Source organism: Gymnoscopelus braueri (assembly GCF_963280865.1).
Source record: "Gymnoscopelus braueri genome assembly, chromosome: 1".
In the NCBI taxonomy this organism is placed as follows: Eukaryota; Metazoa; Chordata; class Actinopteri; order Myctophiformes; family Myctophidae; genus Gymnoscopelus; species Gymnoscopelus braueri.
The window spans coordinates 30926625-30948581 of NC_137603.1; the positions used below are offsets into that span (position 1 = coordinate 30926625).

General features: G+C 42.7%; 1 protein-coding gene across 1 annotated transcript in view; it reads right to left on the reverse strand.

Annotated features, from left to right (window-relative positions):
- Positions 1 to 1360: 1360 nt before the first annotated feature.
- insyn1 (inhibitory synaptic factor 1) overlaps positions 1361 to 21957 on the reverse strand; it is a gene marked incomplete at its 3' end in the record, with an annotated part of 91985 nt that continues 71388 nt past the window's right edge. Inside the window, exons 2-3 of the mRNA XM_080430191.1 lie at positions 3080 to 3288; positions 1361 to 1997 (exon numbers count right to left, since the gene is read on the reverse strand). Of these exons, the coding sequence (XP_080286317.1) occupies positions 1361 to 1997; positions 3080 to 3288 (846 nt within the window). The remainder of the gene's footprint in view (positions 1998 to 3079; positions 3289 to 21957) is intronic.

The window sequence follows — 21957 nt, forward strand, 5'->3', positions numbered from 1 at the left end:
CATGCCCGAAATATTGTTAATATAAGGGTTTTTATAATATTCAACCAATGGAAAGTATTAACAAGAGGTTGTGAATAAATAACTACATTGGAACAGTGGTTCTCAAAGTGTGGTCCGGGTAGTTCCATATATTCTTTTCAAATATATGGAATATTTTGGAAACACTTTAACAAAACCAATCTTGTATGAGGGTCCCTGACACAAAATATTTTCAGATGGGGGGGTTCGCGGCCAAATGCAGTGTTCCTTTTTCCTTTCTTTTGCAGGGAAACGTTTGAAAACCACTGTATTGGAAGTAACACAGGTTATTTTCTTTTAATTGTTTTTACTGAAAAGTATCCAGTTTTGGACATACAAGGTTTCCACCCGACAGTGCCGATATATACCTGTTTGTGTGTGTGTTTCTACCCCCCATCAGCTCCAGTCTCAGCAGCAGCTGTGTCTGCTTCCTCACTCAGCTTGACATCAAAGACGGGAGAAGGTTTGACAAGTGCATGTAGATACGTTCCCTTGCTGATACCAGCCATCCCCTTGACATTTCAAATAATTGGAACATGAAAAAGACAATGTTTATACAGATTCAGAGTACAGAATGTGCAGTGTTTTGTATCCACATTATAGGAACAAGCAATATTTGTTGCCGATGGGCAGAAACCTCATATTTCCATATTTAAACTTTATTTATATTTTTCGCAAATTGATACCGTACTTCATCATACAAGAGTGTCGCTCAAAAGTATTGTAAATAGCAGATCTACAAGCTCACAACGCGTTGTGACACATCGTGAGCTTGGAGATGAGCTATTTTCAGAATAGTTTTATTTTAATAAAAAGGAACGGTTTTGGGACATAAGAGGTTTCCACCGACAGCGATATATAATATATATATATAAATATATATATATATATCATTTTTATATTTGTGTAGGAGGAAAAATAACCTCTTCACATTTAACCTTTTGACTTCTGAAAACGTTCAACTTCCTGGAACAAAAAGAAAAGGAAAGAAAAGAAAAGAAAAACGATTGCTTTAGTAATCTCAGTAAGTGTTGCAAATGATTATACATAGGGAATCCATTCCGTTTTTTTTTCATCATTTAACATTAATAACAGGCGCTGGCCGTTTGGTCCACCAATCTCTGCTGTCGCTCACACCAGCTTGCTTCATTTCATCTTGTTTTCCCTGAGCCTTGGAATGACTTTAGGTAGTCGAGTGATTTTTCCCATAATATCATTTATTTTTATTTAGTAGTTAATTTATTTGTGTATTAATCTATGATCTATGTATTTTTAATATTAAATAGTACACGGTCCTCTTGATGATGAGTTCCTATGGTAGCGGTAAGGGTTTTCTCTCCTCTCAGTGGTCCTTGGTTTTCTGTTTGGTTGGAATATAGGGCAGTACTGTTTGGGTGCTCTTGTCCGAGACAGTCTGAGTGCTGCTGTTCCGCAGCAGTTTTTTACGACAGCCAGGGTTCAGGAGACCCTTCCTGGGCAGCGTGTGAGCCCCCGACGTCCCCCTCGCCGGGGAGGGGACGTACGAGGGGTCCAGAAAGTTGTGGTGGAGCGAGTGCTCGGAGGAAGAGCGCTTGGGGGTGCAGCCGGCCAGCGGAAACGAGCCGACCATGACCGGACTGCGCGCGCCGTCACTGTCCGGCGTGCCGCCGCCGCTCTTGTCCTCCCCCGCCTCCCCTTCGTCCCGGTCGTCCTCCTCGTCGTCGTCGCAGCACAACGCGTGGTACAGGATCTTGTCGCTGAAGCGCACCCGTTCTCTCGTGCCGGAGGTGCGGGACGTCTTGTGGCTGTGCGTGGAGCTGCTGGCCTCCTCGCTGGACGAGTCCGGGGTGACGATGCGCGGCCCGTTGGGGATGGGCAGCCCGCCGTTCATCTGCGAGTAGACCGAGGCGGTGCTGGCGGGGGGCGGGGTGGGGGTCTGGGTCTGGGTGGGGATGGTCCCGCGGCCACCGCCGCAGGCCTCTCCTGGCTGCTCGCCGGGTCTGCGGGCAGAGCAAGGTTTTAGCTAACGCAATTACTAAAAGTTAAACAAAAAGGATTAACTGAAAAAAAAGGGGGAAAAAGGAGGGTTTACAAAATAAAAAAGCATTAACATGAATAACATTAATAACAGGCTGCATTGTGTGTTTATAAAATGAACTAGAACTAATTAAAATCATAGAGAAATATTTATTTAAAAAACATTCCTAATAAATACTGAAAATAGTAGTAGAGTATTTCGTCATGAGGTTGTAGATGTGCTATTTTCACTATGATTGATATTTGTTTGTACTTTGAAATCTACAGTTTTGAATAAGCATTTTTAAAAGCATGCACTTTTGAATACTTAAAGGACGACGTCACCCATTTTCAACCTATCTTCATATAATTGGTCCTCACTAATGCTCACTAATGCTGTCTCTCATAGGAGGGCTGTGGGCACTTCAGAAACACGCCTTGTTTTTTCAAACAAGATTTCCCATTTCTTATTTAGATTTGTATTAACGCGAGAACAATGGTTTCCATTATAGCATGCTAACTTTCCAGGAAAAGAAAGCCTTTCTATTAGCTTTGATTCTCCATCGATGATGTCACTGGTAGGCAGGGTTCTGAACTGTCCACAGCCCTCCTATGAGACACAGACCGAGTATACACAAATTGTACCATATTATAATGAGCATAAGTGAGGACCATGTATATGAACATAGGTTGATAATGGGTGAAGTTGTCCTTTAAGTATAGTAACTTTAACTTGAGTACAAATCTGACAGAGCAACTTTCACTTGTAGTTGTGTAATATGTGAACCAGGAGTATCTCGTCTCTTGTCAGGAGGAAGCTTGTGTCCAAAACTGTTACTTTTCAGGATTCAAATTCTGATCTACAGTGTGCAGATCTGCAATTTTGTATGCTTTTCTGTGACACTATGGTGTGATCAAGTAGGGCGTTAATTTACGAAAAAACACAAAAAGTTAAAATATGGAGATAAGAGGTTTCTGCCCGACAGCAACGATAGACTATACTTTGACTCAAATACTGGGGGGGTTGAGTAGCCTACTACTTGTGTCTACCACTGATAATACTAACCTGCGGGGGGTGGAGCCGCCGGAGCCCTCCAGGTAGCCGCAGAAGTCCCAGCTGTCAGAGAGGACGTCTGCATTGAGGAAGTCGAGCCTGAAGGCCTCTCCCAGGCCCCGCTCACTGCTGGACGTGCTGCTGGCCGTGGCCACCGTCCAGTCATCTGCATCCACGTCAAAGTCAAAGTCTGACGTTAGCTTGTCGATCTGACCCACCACCTGCCCGGCACCAGAGAGAGAGACAAGAGAGACAGAGACACAGCTGTTTGAGAATGAGCACTCAAACAAATGTCTACTTTCCACCACGAGACCTGCATCGGACAGAATTTGCATATATCTTATGATTGGCTTCAGACTAATCAAAGTCAAACAAAAGCCAAAGTCTTGTCGATCTGACCCACCACCACCTGCCAGCAGTGTGTGTGTGTGTGTGTGTGTGTGTGTGTGTGTGTGTGTGTGTGTGTGTGTGTGTGTGTGTGTGTGTGTGTGTGTGTGTGTGTGTGTGTGAACTGTGTGTGTGAACTGTGTGTGTGTGTGTGTGTTTGAGAGAGAGAGAGAGAGAGAGAGAGAGAGAAGAGAGAGAGAGAGAGAGAGAGAGAGAGAGAGAGAGAGAGAGAGAGAGAGAGAGAGAGAGAGAGAGAGAGAGAGAGCTATCCAGGCGATTTATTTAGCGAAAGAGAGAGAGACAGCTGTTGAGATCTTTCACTTAATCTTTGATAACGTACTCAGACCAGATTGACTAGACCAGTGGTTCTTAAAGTGGGGTCCTTGGGGGGGTTCCAGGGGGTCCCTAACAAAATGTGTTACTGAAATACAGCATCACAATAATTCTAACCACTTTATCCATAATACGTTGGCTATTTAAAAATAGCAGATCTATTGGGTCATAGCACATCACTTTGTGCTTGTACATCTGATATTTTCTTTTCTTTTCTTTTTTATCTCGAAAGTATTGGAACATTCTGAATAATTTTGAATTGTTTTAACACAAAATTAATCTCCTCTTCTGGGGGTCGCTGGCACAAAACATTTTCAGAAGAGGTCCGTGGCCAAATACATATCAATTTGGGTGTCCTTGGCATGGAAAAGTTTGAGAACCACATGGGCTGGACTAATTAGGCACCAGGTCAAAGTCAAAGTTTGACGTTAGCTTGTCGATCTGACCCACCAACTGCCAGCAGTGTGTGTGAGAGAGAGAGAGAGAGAGAGAGAGAGAGAGAGAGAGAGAGAGAGAGAGAGAGAGAGAGAGAGAGAGAGAGAGAGAGAGAGAGAGAGAGAGAGACATAAAGAGACACAGCTGTTGAGATCATCCGCAAAATGATATTGCTGTCGGGCAGAAACCTTGTAACTCCATATTTCAACTGTTATATTTTGTAATTAACACCCTATTTCGTCATGTAATTGTGTGGCACAAAAGCAGTGAAAATAGTCGATCCTACAATTTTTTTAAGTGAAAGTGATTATGTCTGTCTATGGGTATTGTATACAAAATATTCAACCAAGGGAAAGTATTCACAAGAGCTTGTGACTAAATATTAAAAACATTGGATCCATTGGAACACATGCTGTTTATTTTTTACATTTCCTGAAATGTAACAGTTTTGGACGTACGCAAGGTTTCCACACGACAGCGACAATATAGTACTCAGACCAGAGTTGATCTAACATCATTTTCAGCTAACATCTTATGATTGGCTTTCAACTAGTCAGGCACCAGGTGGTGAAGGGAGAATATCAAATAATAACAACAACAACAAGTGCCAAATGATTTGGCAAACACAAGTAAAGTGTCGAAGTCAATATCATTTTGTTGTTTCTGTATACTTGACAGCTCACCTAAAACTATCTGTGCTGTCCTGATTCTTTGAACGCCACGCATTGTGCTACTCCAAGCGTGTCAAACCGAACGCCAAATGTATTTATTTGTATCTGCTGTTTACTCCAGGTCTGCCATAGGCCCAGATTTCCTATCAATCAATCTGGGAACCCATTCGTGGGAAAGGTTTCGCTACACTTATGCAAATGTTCCAGTCCGCTCCATCCTCCGTGTGTTTACATTCAATCCAATACGTGTTTGGGATTTTAGTGCTGACAGATCAGAGATTATTCATCGATAATCCCCTGATGGTTTGGCCTCATGTTTTGTAGAAGAATAGATCTATACACACTGAAAAAGAAAGGTTCCGACTGGAACGAAACAGACCACGGTTCTTTAAAGAACCGCCAACCACTTAAAACCCTATAGACTTCATCGACTTGTGTGTCCCAGGGCTCTATACCTGGTACGCTCCTATTGTGCAAGATGTCTTTGTTGAAAATGGCCGATCTACAATCTCACATTGTAGATCTGCTATGTTTGGCGATTGTTTACCAATTAAGACATGGCCAACTTTGGGATGGCAGGGTTTAAATGGTTAAAGGTGCCTCAAAGAACCATTATTGATGGTTCCTCAAAGAACTTTGACAAAAAATAGGTTCACTAGAACCATATGAGGAACATGAAGAACCATTCACTAAATAAAATGGTCCTTTAGAACCATATACCATCTGTGTGTACACACAATGACAAACAGGTCTCCTGCTTTCACCTTCAGCATATAGAGAAAATAATAAGGTAAAAGCATTTCATTGTTTTTTTGCCGTCTCAAAATTAACCTCAATATTCCAGTCATCAGCGGCTGCAAAGTGTAGAGTGCCTCATGAATAAAAAGCACTTAAGCTCAAAACGCCACTGATTTGCTGACTGTACAGAAAATTCCAGCCCCCAATACTTGACATTGTTGCACCTTTAATCAGCTTGTTGCACTCTGGAAAACAATCTATTGTAAAAAATGAAACAGCCAGCGTTTGTGTAGCTTGTAAATGATACATTTCCTCCTGAACTATTTGGCAATTAAGCCCTGTGTTTTGAATTGTAATATAATTGCAACTAAATGCCAAAGGAAGTGTGGTTGTATACCCTGCAGATTCATAGAACTTGATCCCTTTTTTTTGCCTCCATGATTATTTGCATGATTTGTCTGTGGTTCTCCTTGCAATGGGCATATTGGTCGGATTGACGCATCGGTTCTGGATAACACCTATCCGACGACTTGCCGCGAGGCATCGCACTCCCTGGGGTCCTCCGTGACACAGTCGAGCCGTCAGACGGTTTTCGAGATACACAAAGGACAGATATACACACGCACACTGCAAGCATACATTTGCATAATTGCGTTTGTAAGATATTGGAGGAAAAATGTAATTGTTTTGAAAAATGTTGCCTATAATGACTTGCTCAAAATAGGGAAAGTGGCGGTCTGGACCCCCGCCGATCGGTCAGACGGTTGTCGAGATACATGAACTACAGACGCACAGAGATTTTGCACATTATCAAAATGGCATTTTATTCACTAAAAAGCTTACATAGTGAAGCTTTAATTGTCTTATTTATTTCTCACTTTACTTTATATTTTATACATAGCATGTTTTTATTCAGTTTCTCATTTCATTTGCTAATTATATTTTCTTAAGTTTTATGCAAAGCACTTTGTAACTTTGTAAGTTCTTCATAAATAAACTGTATTACATTATTACTATAATTAGTATCATTAAAAAAGGAAAGGACTGGATCATCATTCAGCATCAATGAACAATGAAATGTACTTTCCTCCCCATTTTTTTTTCTTATTGCTCCTTTGAAATCGAACTCTTCAACCCCATCTCTTTTGTACACATGGTGTTTGTACTTGTTGATGAAATGTATTATTGTGGTAATTTTGTATGCTGTGTTGATGAATTGAATACATAGGACCACAATTGTGTTATCTTTAATGTCTTAATGTACCACGTGCTGTTTACATTTCTGACTAATAAAGTATTCAATTAATCAAAACCGCTGCAGTGGATCATGACCCAGCCTTATTTTTCCATTTTAAAACACGTTCCCCGGTGCTAACGGTAAAGCAGTTGCCGCCAGCACTCCTCTCCAGGCTAGCCTTATAGCCCCTGCCTCCCAGTAGGTATAGGCTAATTCAACCTGATAACTGTCTGAGCTCGAAGGGTGCTCCCAATCTTTCTAGGTCACAGATGGGCCCAACATGGCGGCAATGAGCAGTAATCTCTGCCTTTTGTTCCAGGAAGGGAAACGTGTGATGAGCCTATGCGACTATGGGGTGAATTAATAGGTAAACAGATTGTCTAAGCGTAAGGGATGAATGAACACATCAGGAACTGAGTCATTAGTGAGGGACACACTGTGACTCACATGGAAAGAGCACAATGTTAACCGCCAAAAAGAGGAATCCAAGTAATTACACGCCTTACAGTAAGAAACAGCTATTGGTAGAAGAAGTACTCAGATTTTTTAACTTACTGTAAGTAAAAGTAGCAATACCGCAAAAAAAAACAATCTGTTACAAGTAAAAGTCCTGTATTCAAAATTGTACTTAAAAGTACAAATGTATTGGCATCTTGGCATTTTACAAAACTTGTAAAACTTTTTTGGGAAATAGATGATCTACAAGCTCACGGCGTATCACATTGCAACTTTAAGCTAGCAGATAAGCTATTTTCAAATATGATGCAATGCGATGAAACATATTTTTGAATAGCCGAAGTATAAGATTGTGCTTACAGTAAGTGGTTAACACTGTATATGTATGTTTTGTATAAATAATCAAAATCTGCAAAGTAAACACTGTCAAATAATTGTAGTGGAGTAAAAAGTATTACATTTGCCTCTGAGATATGGAGTAGAAGTATAAAGTATTACAAAAAATGTATTGCTCAGATAAAGTAAAAGTAGCCTACCTCACAACTGTAATTTCAGTAAGTACAGTACTTGAGTAAATATACTTAATAACTTTCCACCACTGACAGGCACAGACCCTGTACAGACCCATGCCAAGTGTGTAGCAACAAATGGTGGCTATGAAGTGGTGTTTTATTGTGTTTTTGACTTTTTTAATACATGTAAAGGAAGGAGGAAGGTGGTATGGTCCAGTGCTTCTCAAAGTGGGGTCCGAGGACCCCCGGGGGTCCTTGACGGGGTTCCAGGGGGTCCCCATCAAAGATTAGTTAAGCATCACAATCAAGCTCACAGCCATTTTTGAACATTTTTGAAAAATCACACAAGTATTCTCTTCTCTTCTCTGGGGGTCCCTGGCACAAAATATATTTTCAGAAGGGGGTCCGTGGCCAAATATATATCAATTTGGGGGTTCTTGGCATGAAAAAGTTTGAGAACCCCTGGTATAGTGCAATAGTGGCACAGGTGGACACAGCATTTGTCTTCCCCTTGGGGCCGTTGTCAAACAAGTCTCAGGGGCACACTTAATCATGCCGCAAATTACCGCCAGGGCCGCAAAAATCTGTGTTGCTTGCAAGCTTTCAATTTAGCGGGGTGTTAAGTCTGATGATGTAAATAAGCACAGTCACAGCGAGTTAAATTTGAATGTGCTGCCGCTATTTAAAGAGGCTCAGCTGTCTCCACATGCTGGCTGCTACAGGCCTCTGCCAGTGGACAGACAGAGAAATAAATCCAGAGAGAGAGAGATAAGGAGGGCGAGGGAGAAGGTTGTCATTTCCATCCCATGTCATTTACATCATTGGTTCTAAAACTTTTTCATGTCAAGGATCCGCTGCAAATTGATATATTTTTGGCTGCAGACCCCCTCCTGAAAAGGTTTTGCACCAGGGACCCCCAGAAGAGAAGATTTATGTAAAAAAAAAAGAAAGAATACAAAATGATGCAAAACAATGTCATGGCATTTTTTCTTTAAAACCTTGAAAATTGTATACTTAAAAAAGAAAAAGAAAATTATATACTGCAAGCTAACAACGATGTCTTGTTACCTTGTAGATAAGTACAAGCATGGAGAGATTTCAATGCTGTCGGGCTGAAACCTCTTATCTCCATATTCTAACTGTTTGTGTTTGTTCGTAATTTAACACCCTACATGATCATACTACAGTGTCACACAAAAGCATCAAAAGTAGCAGATCTACAAGCTCAAAACGTGAGCTTGCAGATCAGCTACTTATAGTATTTTTTTTATTTGAATCCTGAAAAGTAACAGTTTTGGACATATGAGGTTTCCCCCCGACAGAGATGATATACTGTATCAGCCTCACAGACCAAACGCTCAGTGTCATAATAATGTATGTACGTACATCATACAATCTGGCCAGGTTGATCTCATGATTTTAATCATATGGCTATAATTATATAATTATATACTATAGATGTCTGTGTACAGGTGTTGAAAATTAGCACTCGTGCTATAGTGCGTGCCAAAAATCCTGAAGGGGGCTTCAACAAGTGTCATTTGGTAGCGGCGGACATCTTAGTGGGGTATAAACAGGTTGACTTAACGTTGCCCCCCACAAGTATGTCTGCAGCTACTATGCCACGCCCCCCCCCCGTGGTGACGAGACGTTGGCACGCACTATAACACTCACACAATGCATCTGGCTTGTCCAATGTAATGTGTGATGTCCACGTCAAATAAAATAAACATGACATAACATAATCGTGGTGCTCTTATCAGTCATCCACGACTACATTTTTGTTTTTTAAAACTAGATGGTAACATAAACATTTCCCCAGTGATGCACAAATAAATAAATAAAGAACATTTTTATATTGTCTCTGTTGGGTGGAAATGTCCAAAACAGTTACTTTTCAGGATTCAATTAAAAATAAAAAAAAGTAGCAGATCTACGAGCTCAAAACGAGCTTGTGGATCAGCTTTAGTAGGGTGTTAATTTAAGAAAACACTATTGGGTTGGTACATTTTTACATCAGATGAGCTGAGGTGTGTGTAGACTGTAGATGGACTTGCAGTGTACTACTGTACAGTGTGCCATTAAATGATAACAGTTTTCCTCTGATGGGCTGCCAGGGTGGATCGTGAAGCCATGCCCTGGACCCCCCCAATAGGGCTTTGTTTTGGGATCTTTGTCACCTTTTTTTCAGCCATCATGAGTTGCAGGTGGGACGTCTGTCCACCCAAAATCATCATGCCTGCTTTTATGTCTCTGCGGCTCACTATTGCAATTGTGCTTTAAGTTAAAAAAAAAGCAATTGTGCTTTAAATTAAGAGGCATTAAGAGGCACTGAGTCATAGTTTCTGTCCTTCATGGCAGTAATGTGACTATTAGTGAAGTAACGTCATTCTTTATCTGACCGGGGATGTTTCAGATACGTCTCATCCATACATTACTGTTGTGTGTTGAACCATCTCCGAAAGGACCACAATAGAAACTAGAAAAAGTGCTCCTCGGAGCACAGGTCTCCGCCAGGTCAGGTAGGTTAGTGTGGTCCAGCAATGTTCGGAATTCGCCAATCAGGCTGGAATGTGAAAAATCAGGCGGATCGGACGGATCCGTCTTGATCACTTGACTAAAGAGATCATTTGTACTGATTTGCGTGATGTTTGGACAACATTTGAGTAATATTAAAAAAATTATAATAATCGGCCTCTGGTGCTATAATAGGGCAATGTTGAAAGGGTGGCATTTGTTCCTCAACGTAGTGCGAATGTGCGTGCAAAGTTTCACCGCAATCGGACGCTGCGTTCATGAAAAATCTAACAGATCCGTCTTGATCACATGACTATAGAGATCATGTGTACCGATTTGCGTGAAATTTGGATAAAATCTGAAGGAGTAATATCCAAAAATGTGTTTTATATAAGTTGGCCTCCTGGTGGCGCTATAGAAGGCAGATGTGAAAAATGCAAGGCAAAGGTTTTTCCTTGGCCTCTAGGGAGTGCGCATACAAAGTTGTGCACAGATCGGTGCAGTTATAGGTAAAAACACTATGAGAACGACCGCAGTATGCAACCCACCCACACCCATAAGCTGAGAGAGAGAGAGAGAGAGAGAGAGAGAGAGAGAGAGAGAGAGAGAGAGAGAGAGAGAGAGAGAGAAAGAGAACATTTATAAAACAAAAATCAATGAATAAATAACAAAATTGCATAAATTGTTTCTCTCTGCGTTTCAGTGTTTTTTCACTTTATGGCATGGTAGATCAGGCCATGTTTGTTGGGTAATGATATATGGGGTTCACACAATAAAAGAAAATGGGAGCACACTCCCATTAAGATAAGCACCACAGGCCAAGGGAACCTAGAAATGCCAGCAGCATATTGATTGCATGCCCTGTATTAATAATAGTAAGGGGCTACTGCTCCGCTCCTCTCCCAGGCCAGGGCTTTTTTATCCTTACCCATGGGCCTGGAAAGTAATTAAGTACATTTCCTCAAGTACCATACTTAAAGGAATGCTACCGTATGTAGCTTTGTCCAGTGTTTACATACAAACAACAAAACAAAACAATATGTATAAATGTTTTACACATCATTTCCTTCCATACCAGCAGTCCTCAGCCACGTGGAGTAGTGTGGTGGTGTTTACCTGCAGAAACACACAGTCCTCTCAGGGTATTTTGGTGTTTACACTGTTTGTTTTGGTTGCCCAAAAACATCCCAGTGAAACAGTGAAAACGCCAAAATAGAGCGAGAGGGCATTGTGTTTCTGCAGGTAAACACCAGCACACTACTCCAGTAGCTGCCAGTAGCTGATAACTGCTGGTAGCCTATAGAGGGAAATGATTGGTAAAACAATTATTTATTGTAAACACAGGGCAGAATTACATAGTATACATTTAAGAACAATTTTGACATTTACTTGAGTGTGTCTATTTTCTATACTATTATTTGAAAACTTCAGTGACACTGAACTTTGCAGATTTTGATTATTTTCAAAACATATATTTTAACATGCAAGCCCCTATTTTATACGTCGGCTATTCTCAAGTGTAGCCGAAGGATAAAATGAAGTTTAAGTGGTTTTAATGATCAGTAAGTACAGTCCAATAGCATGATCTGATTCTGAATTGGTCATTCAGCATGATGATTGATGGGTACTTGTGCTTTTGCTTTAAGTATTTTGATACCAATACTTTTTTACTTTTACTCAAGTAATTTCTTTTAGTACAAGTCTTTTACTTCTAGAGTATTTCTATATTGTGCATTGCAACTTTTCAGTAAACTTTTCAGTAAAAAAAAACAAAAAGAAACTAATGAAAGTTCTTCTTCCACCACTGCCCATGGCCCTGACAACAGAACAATGCCAACCACGGCAGAACTCACCCCAAAGTAAAACTCCAGTGGAGCATGGTTGGGCAAACACATAAATAAATGAACACGGTTGAAGTAAATAGAAATCGGTGGGGGAAGTTGTTGCACACGTTCAACTTTTTGTTTGTACTTTTCTTAGATGCTGAGGTATGCTAACGCTTAATAACATGAACAGGGCTGAAAGCGTAGTCAGCGGGGTAAAACAGATAAACAAAGAGGCTACTATCAATCCGCTCCATTTTCCAAATTGGTGCCCTATTAGCCCCCTTCTAAAATTGCACAAACTTTACCAAAGTATAGTCCGGGCTATCTGAAGTGTAAACAACGCGCGGTGCAAAGGCGCTATCAAACAATCAGTCCCAAACAGCACTTGTGAGCTTTAATTTCACCTAAAAGCCATTTCACGCCGAAAAACCAATAAAAAGGGGACCACATTACGGGTCTTAGAAACCAATTTGCGGTGCCTCTTGAAAACCAGCACGCAACCCTCGCAAACACAGGACCGCGTACGGCTTTCTGTTGTTATCAGGGTCCAATGTGCTGGGGGAAGGGGGGCTATAATCATAAGCCTCTGCTTTTTATGACCCCCCTCTGGTCATTTATTGTTTATGTCCGGTGGGGGGGGGGGGGATATGTTTTATTCCCCGCTTCTGGTCAGACTGAATTAAATATATCGTCGCTGTCGGGAGGAAACCTCTTATCTCCATACTCTAACTTTCTTTTTTTCGCCTTACTTGATCATATACAGCGTCACACAAAAGTAAAAAAAATAAATGCAGATCCACAAGCTCATAACCTCATTGTGGGTACATTTGTGCACAATTATCCAAATCTTTCAAGATATTAAAGCATATTTGAAAATAGCATGGAAAATGGTCTCCAATGACAGGACCCAAAACAGGGACGCCAAGTCTTGAAAATGTTTTAACCCATTAAGACCTGAGGCGATTCTTAAAAATGTTTTCTAAATCCTAACAGCTTTTTGAAAAAAATCTAAAAACATTTTTTTCAAGATTTTTCAAAAATAGCAGATCTACAAGCTCATAGCGCGGCACTCGGTGCCGCACTATGAGCTTGTATATCTGCTATTTTTGAATAGCCAAAGAAATCTAAAGTGACATAGATGCGTTCCAGGTCTCAATGAGTAATCAGACAATTAAGCATCTATCTACTAAGCCTTAGGCTTAGCGGTGTAGTAATGGCATTAGGTGTTTCAATCATGATTATAAAACTTAGGAACTAATTTGGTTGCTTCTTCTTCCAGTCCCTGTCTGTGCAATAAGAGTTGTAAAGATGCTCCTTTCATCCGCAGAACAGCTTTCATCCCGATATTAACCATTATTATGTTGACAAGCAAAGGCTGCTTCTGTAGCCTACTGTCTGTGAAATATCATGAGGGTGTGAATAATATCTTCTGGATGTGACACACGCACATGCACACGCGCACACACACACACACACACACACACACACACACACACACACACACACACACACATCGTTGCTGTCGCGTGGAAACCTTGATATCTCCAAAACCGTTCCTTTTTTTTATCATTATTTTAAAACATTCTAAAATAGTGAAAATCAACCAGGCATTGTGACGCGTTGTGAGCTTGGAGATCAGCTATTTTCACTACTTGTTCTGCCTGACAGCAACGATGTGTTCATTTTCCAAAGCTTCCGCTACACTCTTGTGGTTTTGGCGCTGGATTGGCTGATTCTCTGCTTGCTGGTTTGGTGTGTGTACAGTAGACTGTCAGTCTGACTGCCAGTGTGTCGGATTTGCCGCTGGATTGGCTTGAGCCTCTTCCTGTGCTGTGTCGCCGACCGCCATGCAGAGAGATTCTCTACGTGTACAGTAACCCAGCACGCACGCACGCACGCACGCACGCACGCACGCACGCACGCACGCACGCACGCACGCACGCACGCACGCACGCACGCACGCACGCACGCACGCACGCACGCACGCACGCACGCACGCACGCACGCACGCACACACACACACACACACACACACACACACACACACACACACACACACACACACACACACACACACACACACACACACACACACACACACACATACACACTCCCTGCGCGAATCGCTTCAAAACCACACAAAATTAACACTAATACATTTGTCCAGTTAATGAAAACACTTCTGCAGCACAAAAAAAAGAGGAGACAAATAATAATTGAAAACGGTCAGGGTGGCCCGCGGCTTCACTCACACCGCAGAGCCATTTCCCAGGACACACCTAGCGTGACCTGGCGGCAGCGCGGCCCTCTAATCCGAGGCACTATCTCCGGGAAGCAGACAGAGTGAGGGGCCTCGTAGCGTGGCACTTCCATCTATTTCTGGTCATTACTACCAGCGAGGCTTCTCGACACTGATAGAACCAATGGAGGAGAACCTCGATAAATGACCACAGTGCGCCCTGCCAGCACCCCACCCCACCGCACCGCACCGCACCGCTCTCCACTCTGCCCTCCTCCGTTTTGCTGGAAGCCAAAGACTTTTCACCGCACTCCTCCTGTCTCAACGCGGTACACAGTATAGTCCACAGCCTCACCGTGATTAGCTCGTTTAGACCGGGAACGCATCTGTGTCATTTTGGATTTCTTTGGCAATTCCAAAAAAATAGCAGATATACAAGCTCATGGCGCAAGTGCTGTGCTATGGGCTTGTAGATCTGCTATGTTTGTGCAAAAGATTTGTGCATATCTTTGAATATATGTATTTTTAAAGCGAACATTTTAACTCAAATCTTTGCTTCTGGGGGATATAAATATATATATATATGTATTTATATATATATATATATGCTATAATTAAACTTTTCTTCATGTCAAGGAATTACATTTGGCCGCAGACCCCAATCTCAAAATATGTTGTTCCAGGGACCCCCCCAGAAGCAAAGATTTGAGTAAAAAAATCAAGAAAACAAAACAAAACAATATATATATATATATATATATATATAGATATATATATATATATACATATATATATATATATATATATGCATGCATACATTTTCACGATGTTTAAAAGATCTACAAGCTAGTGCCACGCTACGAGCTTGTATATCTGCTATTTTTGAATAGCCCAAAGAAATCGAAACATGACACAGATGCGTTCCCGGTCTTAATGGGTTAAAGTCAATGCCAAATGGCAGGTGGGCACAGAGTGTACACAGCCTAACGACCTAAATTAAGCTCCATATACTGAGGACATTATAGGCTCAAGGAAGTGGGTTGGTTTTCGCCCAGCGCCCTGGAGCACTGCAGAAGTCCACCTCGTCCGAAGCGAAGGCCCCAGAAGGGATAAACGATGCCCATTACCAAAGTTTGTAACGATGCTTCTGATTAGCGAGTTGTCAGGAGGTATTGGCCTCCACTCTCATCGCAGTGTTGTTCAGCACTTTAAGGCCTCTATAACGATGAGTGTTTTTTTTTTTCACGAAAGATGAAAAAGCAGCAGGCATGTGCCTAATGAAGTCTCGGGCTTATAGCCTCTCTCCTGACAGGATAATTACAGCAAATTCGCTTCCCAGCCAACACTTCAAAGGACACTTCATCCCCGCGCCAACACCAAGGCGACACAACTCACCAATCAAGATGGCCTGACCTAAATCAGGTCCCCTCTGGCTCGCCTGTAATGTCAGCCTCCCTCCCCGACAACACTGATACTCTGCGGAGTCAATTACATGCGTACATGGGGATCAGAGTGAAGACTACAGCGGAGTCACCTTTAAAGAACAACGTGTGTTGCGGGATTAAGACCGCCTTGGTGATACTGGTGCAGACACGTATGGCGTGCAGAGTATTTAGCCACATTGCGTTCAGAAAGTAAGTACATTTACTCAAGTACTGTTGTACCTAAGTACACTTTTGAGGCATTTTTTACTTCACTTGAGTATTTCCAATTTTCAATACGTTTTTTACTTCTACTCTATTACATCACAGAGGCAAATATTGTACTTTTTACTCCACTACAATTATTCGCAAACTTTAGTTACTAGTTACTTTGTACATTTTGATTATTATTTTCAAACATGCATTAAACACTTCAGCCTACGTATACTTTGGCCATTTGAAAATAGCCGATCTACAAGCTCACAACTTAACATTCTGCATAATGAGTACTTTTTACTTTTGATAGTTTGACCCATTGAAACCGAGAAAGCATCCGTGTTTTAGATATTAGCGTTGGCTATTCAAAAACAGCAGGTCTACAAGCTCACAGCTGCGAGCTTGTACATCTGCTATTTTTGAACATTTTTGAAAAATCTTGAAAAGTGTGACAGCTACTGGTTTAGAAGGAGGCATTTCTAGAAACGGCCTCAAGCTCTTAAAAGTGGGTAAGTGTTCAACTGTGCATTTGACTAGCACACACCATTGGTTGCACTCATATTAGTGGGAAGTGTGGTGTGTGTGTGTGTGTGTGTGAGTAACCATCTGCGTGTTGGCCAGCGTACCAAGGGGATCTGTGCTGAATCATGAGATGACAGATGAATTATGCCGTGTTCATACTGGCAGCTAGTGGCTCCTACGAAAGACACAAAGCTACAAAGCCACTGCAAAGAGCTTGTTGAAGTGTTGATCAACACGCACGTTCGTTGACGTCAAGCATGCGTCCGACGAGCTTAAAATGAATGTTACAATCAGGATTTCAACACAACACTTGGTCGTTTTGTAGCTTTCTAGCTGCAGTTGAAGCCAGCTCAACTTGGATTGTTGCTTTAGTACATTTTGTAGCCGCTGCAAAAGTCGTACGTCGCTTTAAGTATCTTCCCCTGCTTGTCTGGGGCTGTCACTGTCATTGGCAGGGTGGGGCAAGTCCTCAGCCATTGGGCCTCACCTGGAGGCCCCAGTTCGCCCCTCCTCGGCCCACCCAGTCAATGTGTCAAAGCAGGACTTTTAACCCCTAACTGCCCCATACCCCCCACTCAGAATGGCCATCTGAGCAGCCATTGCCTGGGTGAAGCATATAAACTGAATCCCCCCCCCCCCCCCACGGGATCAATAAAGGTCTACCTCTTTTCCCTTCTCTCTTGTAAGCCATGCAAGGCTCCGCAGTGCAAAAATATACTTAGTGCCTGTGCGATAAGAGGCGATGTGCAGATAGGAAAGGCTCCCTTCTCAGAATTGTACGCCATCCAGCAGCTGATAATGAGTAAAACTCCCATAAGAGATTACTGTTTAAGTATCGTGAGCAGGGGCTTGGTGTGGTAAGAGGGCTATAACTTTCACTGGACTATTCTTCAAGCCGTCCCAGTAAATATGTCCCCTTAGAGTGGGTTGGTGGATGATAAATGACTTTCTGTGGGATGAGATAAACAGTATCACCACATTGTGAGCGTCTTGCTTTGCTATCCTTATTCTCGTGTTGAGGGGAGCCGAGCCGAGGGGTGAATAAAAAAAAAGGGGGGTCGTGTTTAGACTAAAGGAGGAGCTGCGAAAACAGTACGAGCTAAATGCATTAAAACTATATTTGCAGACGTGTGTACTCCGTAGCCAGCATGTGGGCCGTTTTGATAATTGGCGAGGCCTCCAAACTTGCATGAACCGCTTCCAGCGTTGGAAGTGGCACACGCTGGGGCGTTGGGGGGTTTGGGGGGAGGGGTTAGGGTAGCGTGGAAATCCATAGTGACATGTTGAGTTTGAAAAATAACACTTTAGACGTTTGTTACGGCTCCGCTGAACGCCTCTTGAAAACTGCAAATCAACACCAGACGCTGTTATGCTGCATAATTAACGGCCGAGCGGTGCAAACTTTTTTTTCTCCCCCCACCACCACCACCGTACACCCCTAGAAAATGACTCCGGGAAGAATCGGGAGGCACAAGAACAGATGGAGAGAGGCCACTTGAACACAGCGCAGCGACGCACCACGGAAGATTCACTTATACAGTGAATTCCTCAGAGGCTTGTCATGTCTCATCTATTTCTGGGAAAACACAGCGTTTTCGGTGTTAATTTAACTCAGGGAGCGTACACATGTAACCAAATGGACCGCAAGGGTCCATTTGGTTACATGTGTGTACACTCCCTGAGTTGCAAAAATTGATAAATGAACACTGAAGAACACTAAACAACTACAGGTACACTATGAGAGTTGTTCTGCCCCCACATGTTTATTTTCTATGACACCCAGTGGTGAACTGTTGTATTGCATTTAGTGCTTTGCCTTTTGTGTAAGTCCTTTTTGGCCCTCCTGTCTTGCCATAGCTAGCTCAGAGTGTGTGTGTTTTCAGACAGCACATGCCAAACAATATGAGAGCACAAACAATACAAGCTGCAGTCTCCAAGCTTACTACCTTTGCTTTGTGGACTTTGAAGGTCTAATCCTGTAAGTTTCCTTTGAAAATAATATGCAAATGTATACTTTGATTTATTATTTCTGCATTTTCAGTTTAAGACTGCTTTACTGTGATTTTCATGTTTATTGTTGGAATTACTAGAAGCATTATATCACTAATAATGTTAGCTTGGATGTCAAGTAGGTCTCATAACAGGCTACTAATTTTCTCATTTTGTCTTATGTAGTAGATAATGTGCAAAATGTATGCTGAAAGTAAGTTGTATTTTTATGTTTATGTTCACAGTTTTACAAATATATTGGATCCTTCACTAAAAGGACTAAACTGCACTCCAGTCTCCTGGTTCTTTCTTTTTCATGGGATCATTATCATGTTAGCTATCTGCTAAGCTGACCAACAAAAAGCAAGAGCAGAATAGTAAAAAGGATTAACATTCAGTCTGCTTTCAACGGAAAGTGAGCCATTAACACTGCAGACCAGAAAGGCATCTCATCTTAGATTCAACAATCTATCATGGATGAACAAAAACATAAACCAGACAATCAAGAAGCACATTCTGAACACTCCAGTCGCTCTGGCAGCTCTAGCCATGCCTCATCACACAGTTCTGCTGCTATCAGAGCAAGAGCCAAAGCGGAAGCTGCAAGAGTCAAGGCTACTTTTGCTCAAAGACAAGCAGACATGCTAATCCAGCAGGCACGGATACAAGCTGAAGAATCAAAGAAAAGAGCGGTGTTTGAAGCGGAACAGCAATGTAGAGCAGTTGAATTACAGGCTAACCTCGATGCGCTGAAGGTTCAGGGTGATGCTGAAGCAGCATGCGCAGAGGCTGAAATCTTAGAAGCTTATGAGGGAGAGTGTGGAGAACCTACAAAGCAAAATGTGACAAGATTGGCTTCATATCCCTCACAGCAACGCACTAGTGAATATGTGCAACAACATTACTTGGACCATGGTCAGCAACAACTCCAACACCAGAAGCAAGAACCTGTTTCTTCACCAGAGCACCAGCAGAACATGGACAACGGTGATGCGGATAATTGCGGTATGGAGATAAGCAGTTGTGAAGAAATCAGTGACTCGTTCCACTCGTTGCACGAATTGCCAGCTGAACGCCAGAGCAAGCCCAAAGCCTACAGCCCGCAAAACCCTGTGAGTCCTTTGAACGCTCCCCAAGTAAGGCGTCGCACCCAGCAGCTCCACTTCGCACCTTCTCAAGGTGCAACCAACTTCACACCTTCTCAAGGTGCAACCAACTTCATGCCCTCTAGATTGCCCTCACATGATCAATCAGGAACGTCAGACTTAGCCAAATACCTTATTCGCAAAGAAATGGTTAGCTCTGGACTCCTGAAGTTTGACGATAGACCAGAGAACTACTGGGCATGGAAGGCTTCCTTTATCAACTCCATTAGTGACTTGAACCTCAGCACCAGAGAGGAGCTAGATTTACTGTCCAAGTGGCTGGGACCAAAGTCTGCAGAGCTGGCCAAACGAATCCGTTCAGTCCACATCAATGACGCCACAGAAGGGCTCCTAATGGTGTGGAAGAGGCTGGAGGAATTCTACGGATCAGCTGAAATGATTGAAAATGCCTTGTTGATGAGGTTAGAGGAGTTTCCAAAGATTGCAAATAAGGATAACCAAAAGCTGCAGGAACTAGGAGACCTATTGCTAGAGCTCGAGGCAGCCAGAAAAGATGGATTCTTACCTGGACTCTCTTACCTCAACACACCCCGGGGAGTCAATCCCATCGCACAGAAGCTCCCTTATAACCTTGTGGAGAAATGGATCTCAGTTGGCTCGAGGTATAAGGAAGACTTTCGGGTTCAATATCCTCCTTTTCACATCTTTGTACAGTTCATCCAAGACCAAGCAAGGATACGAAATGACCCCAGCTTTGCTGAACTTACCATGGGTGGTTCAAACAGGACAGATAAAACAGAGAAACAATCTGTCTTCACCAGGAAAACTGAGGTTTCCACAGACGGTGCAAACAAACAAAACAAGGACGAGAAAAGGGTTGATGATCCAGACAGAATGTGTCCTTTACATAATATGCCCCATCCTCTAAGAAAATGCCATGGCTTCCGCAGCAAGACCTTAGAGGAGCGGAAAGCTTACCTCAAAGAGAAACACATCTGTTTCAAGTGTTGTGCCTCAACAAGTCACATTGCCAAGGACTGTGATAAAAATGTACTGTGCAAAGAATGCAACAGTAACGGACACCCAACTGCACTACACCCAGGGCCAGCAGTATGGAATGCAGTGAGTTCTGTCATCAGCGAAGATCAAGGCGGGGAGCAACAGGAGGATGAGACTCCAGAAGTCATGTCGAAGCGCACAGAGGTTTGCGGGGATTCAGTTGGCTCCCGATCATGCTCCAAAATATGCTTGGTCAGGGTATACCCTGCAGGTCAAAGAGAGAAAGCTGTTAAAGCATACGCTGTCCTTGATGAACAGAGTAATAGGTCGCTGGCCAAGACTGAGCTATTTGACCTGCTTGGCATTGGATCAGGTGTCGCTCCTTACACCCTTAAAACATGCGCAGGGGTCATGGAGACAGCAGGAAGACGCGCGAGCAATCTCATAATTGAGCCAATAGATGGCAGTGTACAGATCCCACTTCCAACATTAATTGAGTGTGATATGATGCCCGATGACCGTGCAGAGATCCCCTCAGCAGAGATAGCAAGTCATTATCCCCACCTCAAGCCAGTGGTAGATAAAATACCAGCCATTGATCCTGATGCAGACATTCTCATGCTCCTCGGCAGAGACATACTACGTGTACACAAAGTACGTAAACAGTACAATGGACCCAACAATGCTCCGTATGCTCAGCAACTGGACCTCGGCTGGGTCATTGTTGGAGACGTATGTTTGAGGGGAGTCCACAAGCCAAGCCGCATTAATGTCTATAGGACCAATGTCCTACCTAATGGACGAACGTCTTTCATGAGTCCATGTACAAGTGTTATCCATGTGAAAGAAAGGTTTGACACCGGGGTAGCACCCCTACCATTCCTTTCCCCAAGACACCGTCTTCCGAATAATAGAGGACAAGCGGCAGAACGACTCTCATCTCTATGTCGCACACAGGAAAGACAGCCAGTCATGAAAAACAATACACAGATTTCATGTCGAAAATCTTCGAGTCGGTCCAAGCAGAACTAGCTCCACCGAAGGAGAGACAAGAGTACTTGGCGACCCTCCAAGCCCGCAAGAAGTGGAAGTCAGACAGACCAAACTTGCAAGTAGATGTGGTACTCCTTAAAGACACTCAAGTGAAGAGGAATGAGTGGCCCACAGGCGTTATTGAGGAAACCATCCCTAGCCATCCCTAGCCATGATGGCAGGATTTGAAAAGTGAATGTAAAGATCATCAGACAGGGTACCCCTAAGGTTTATTCCAGACCTGTTTCAGAGGT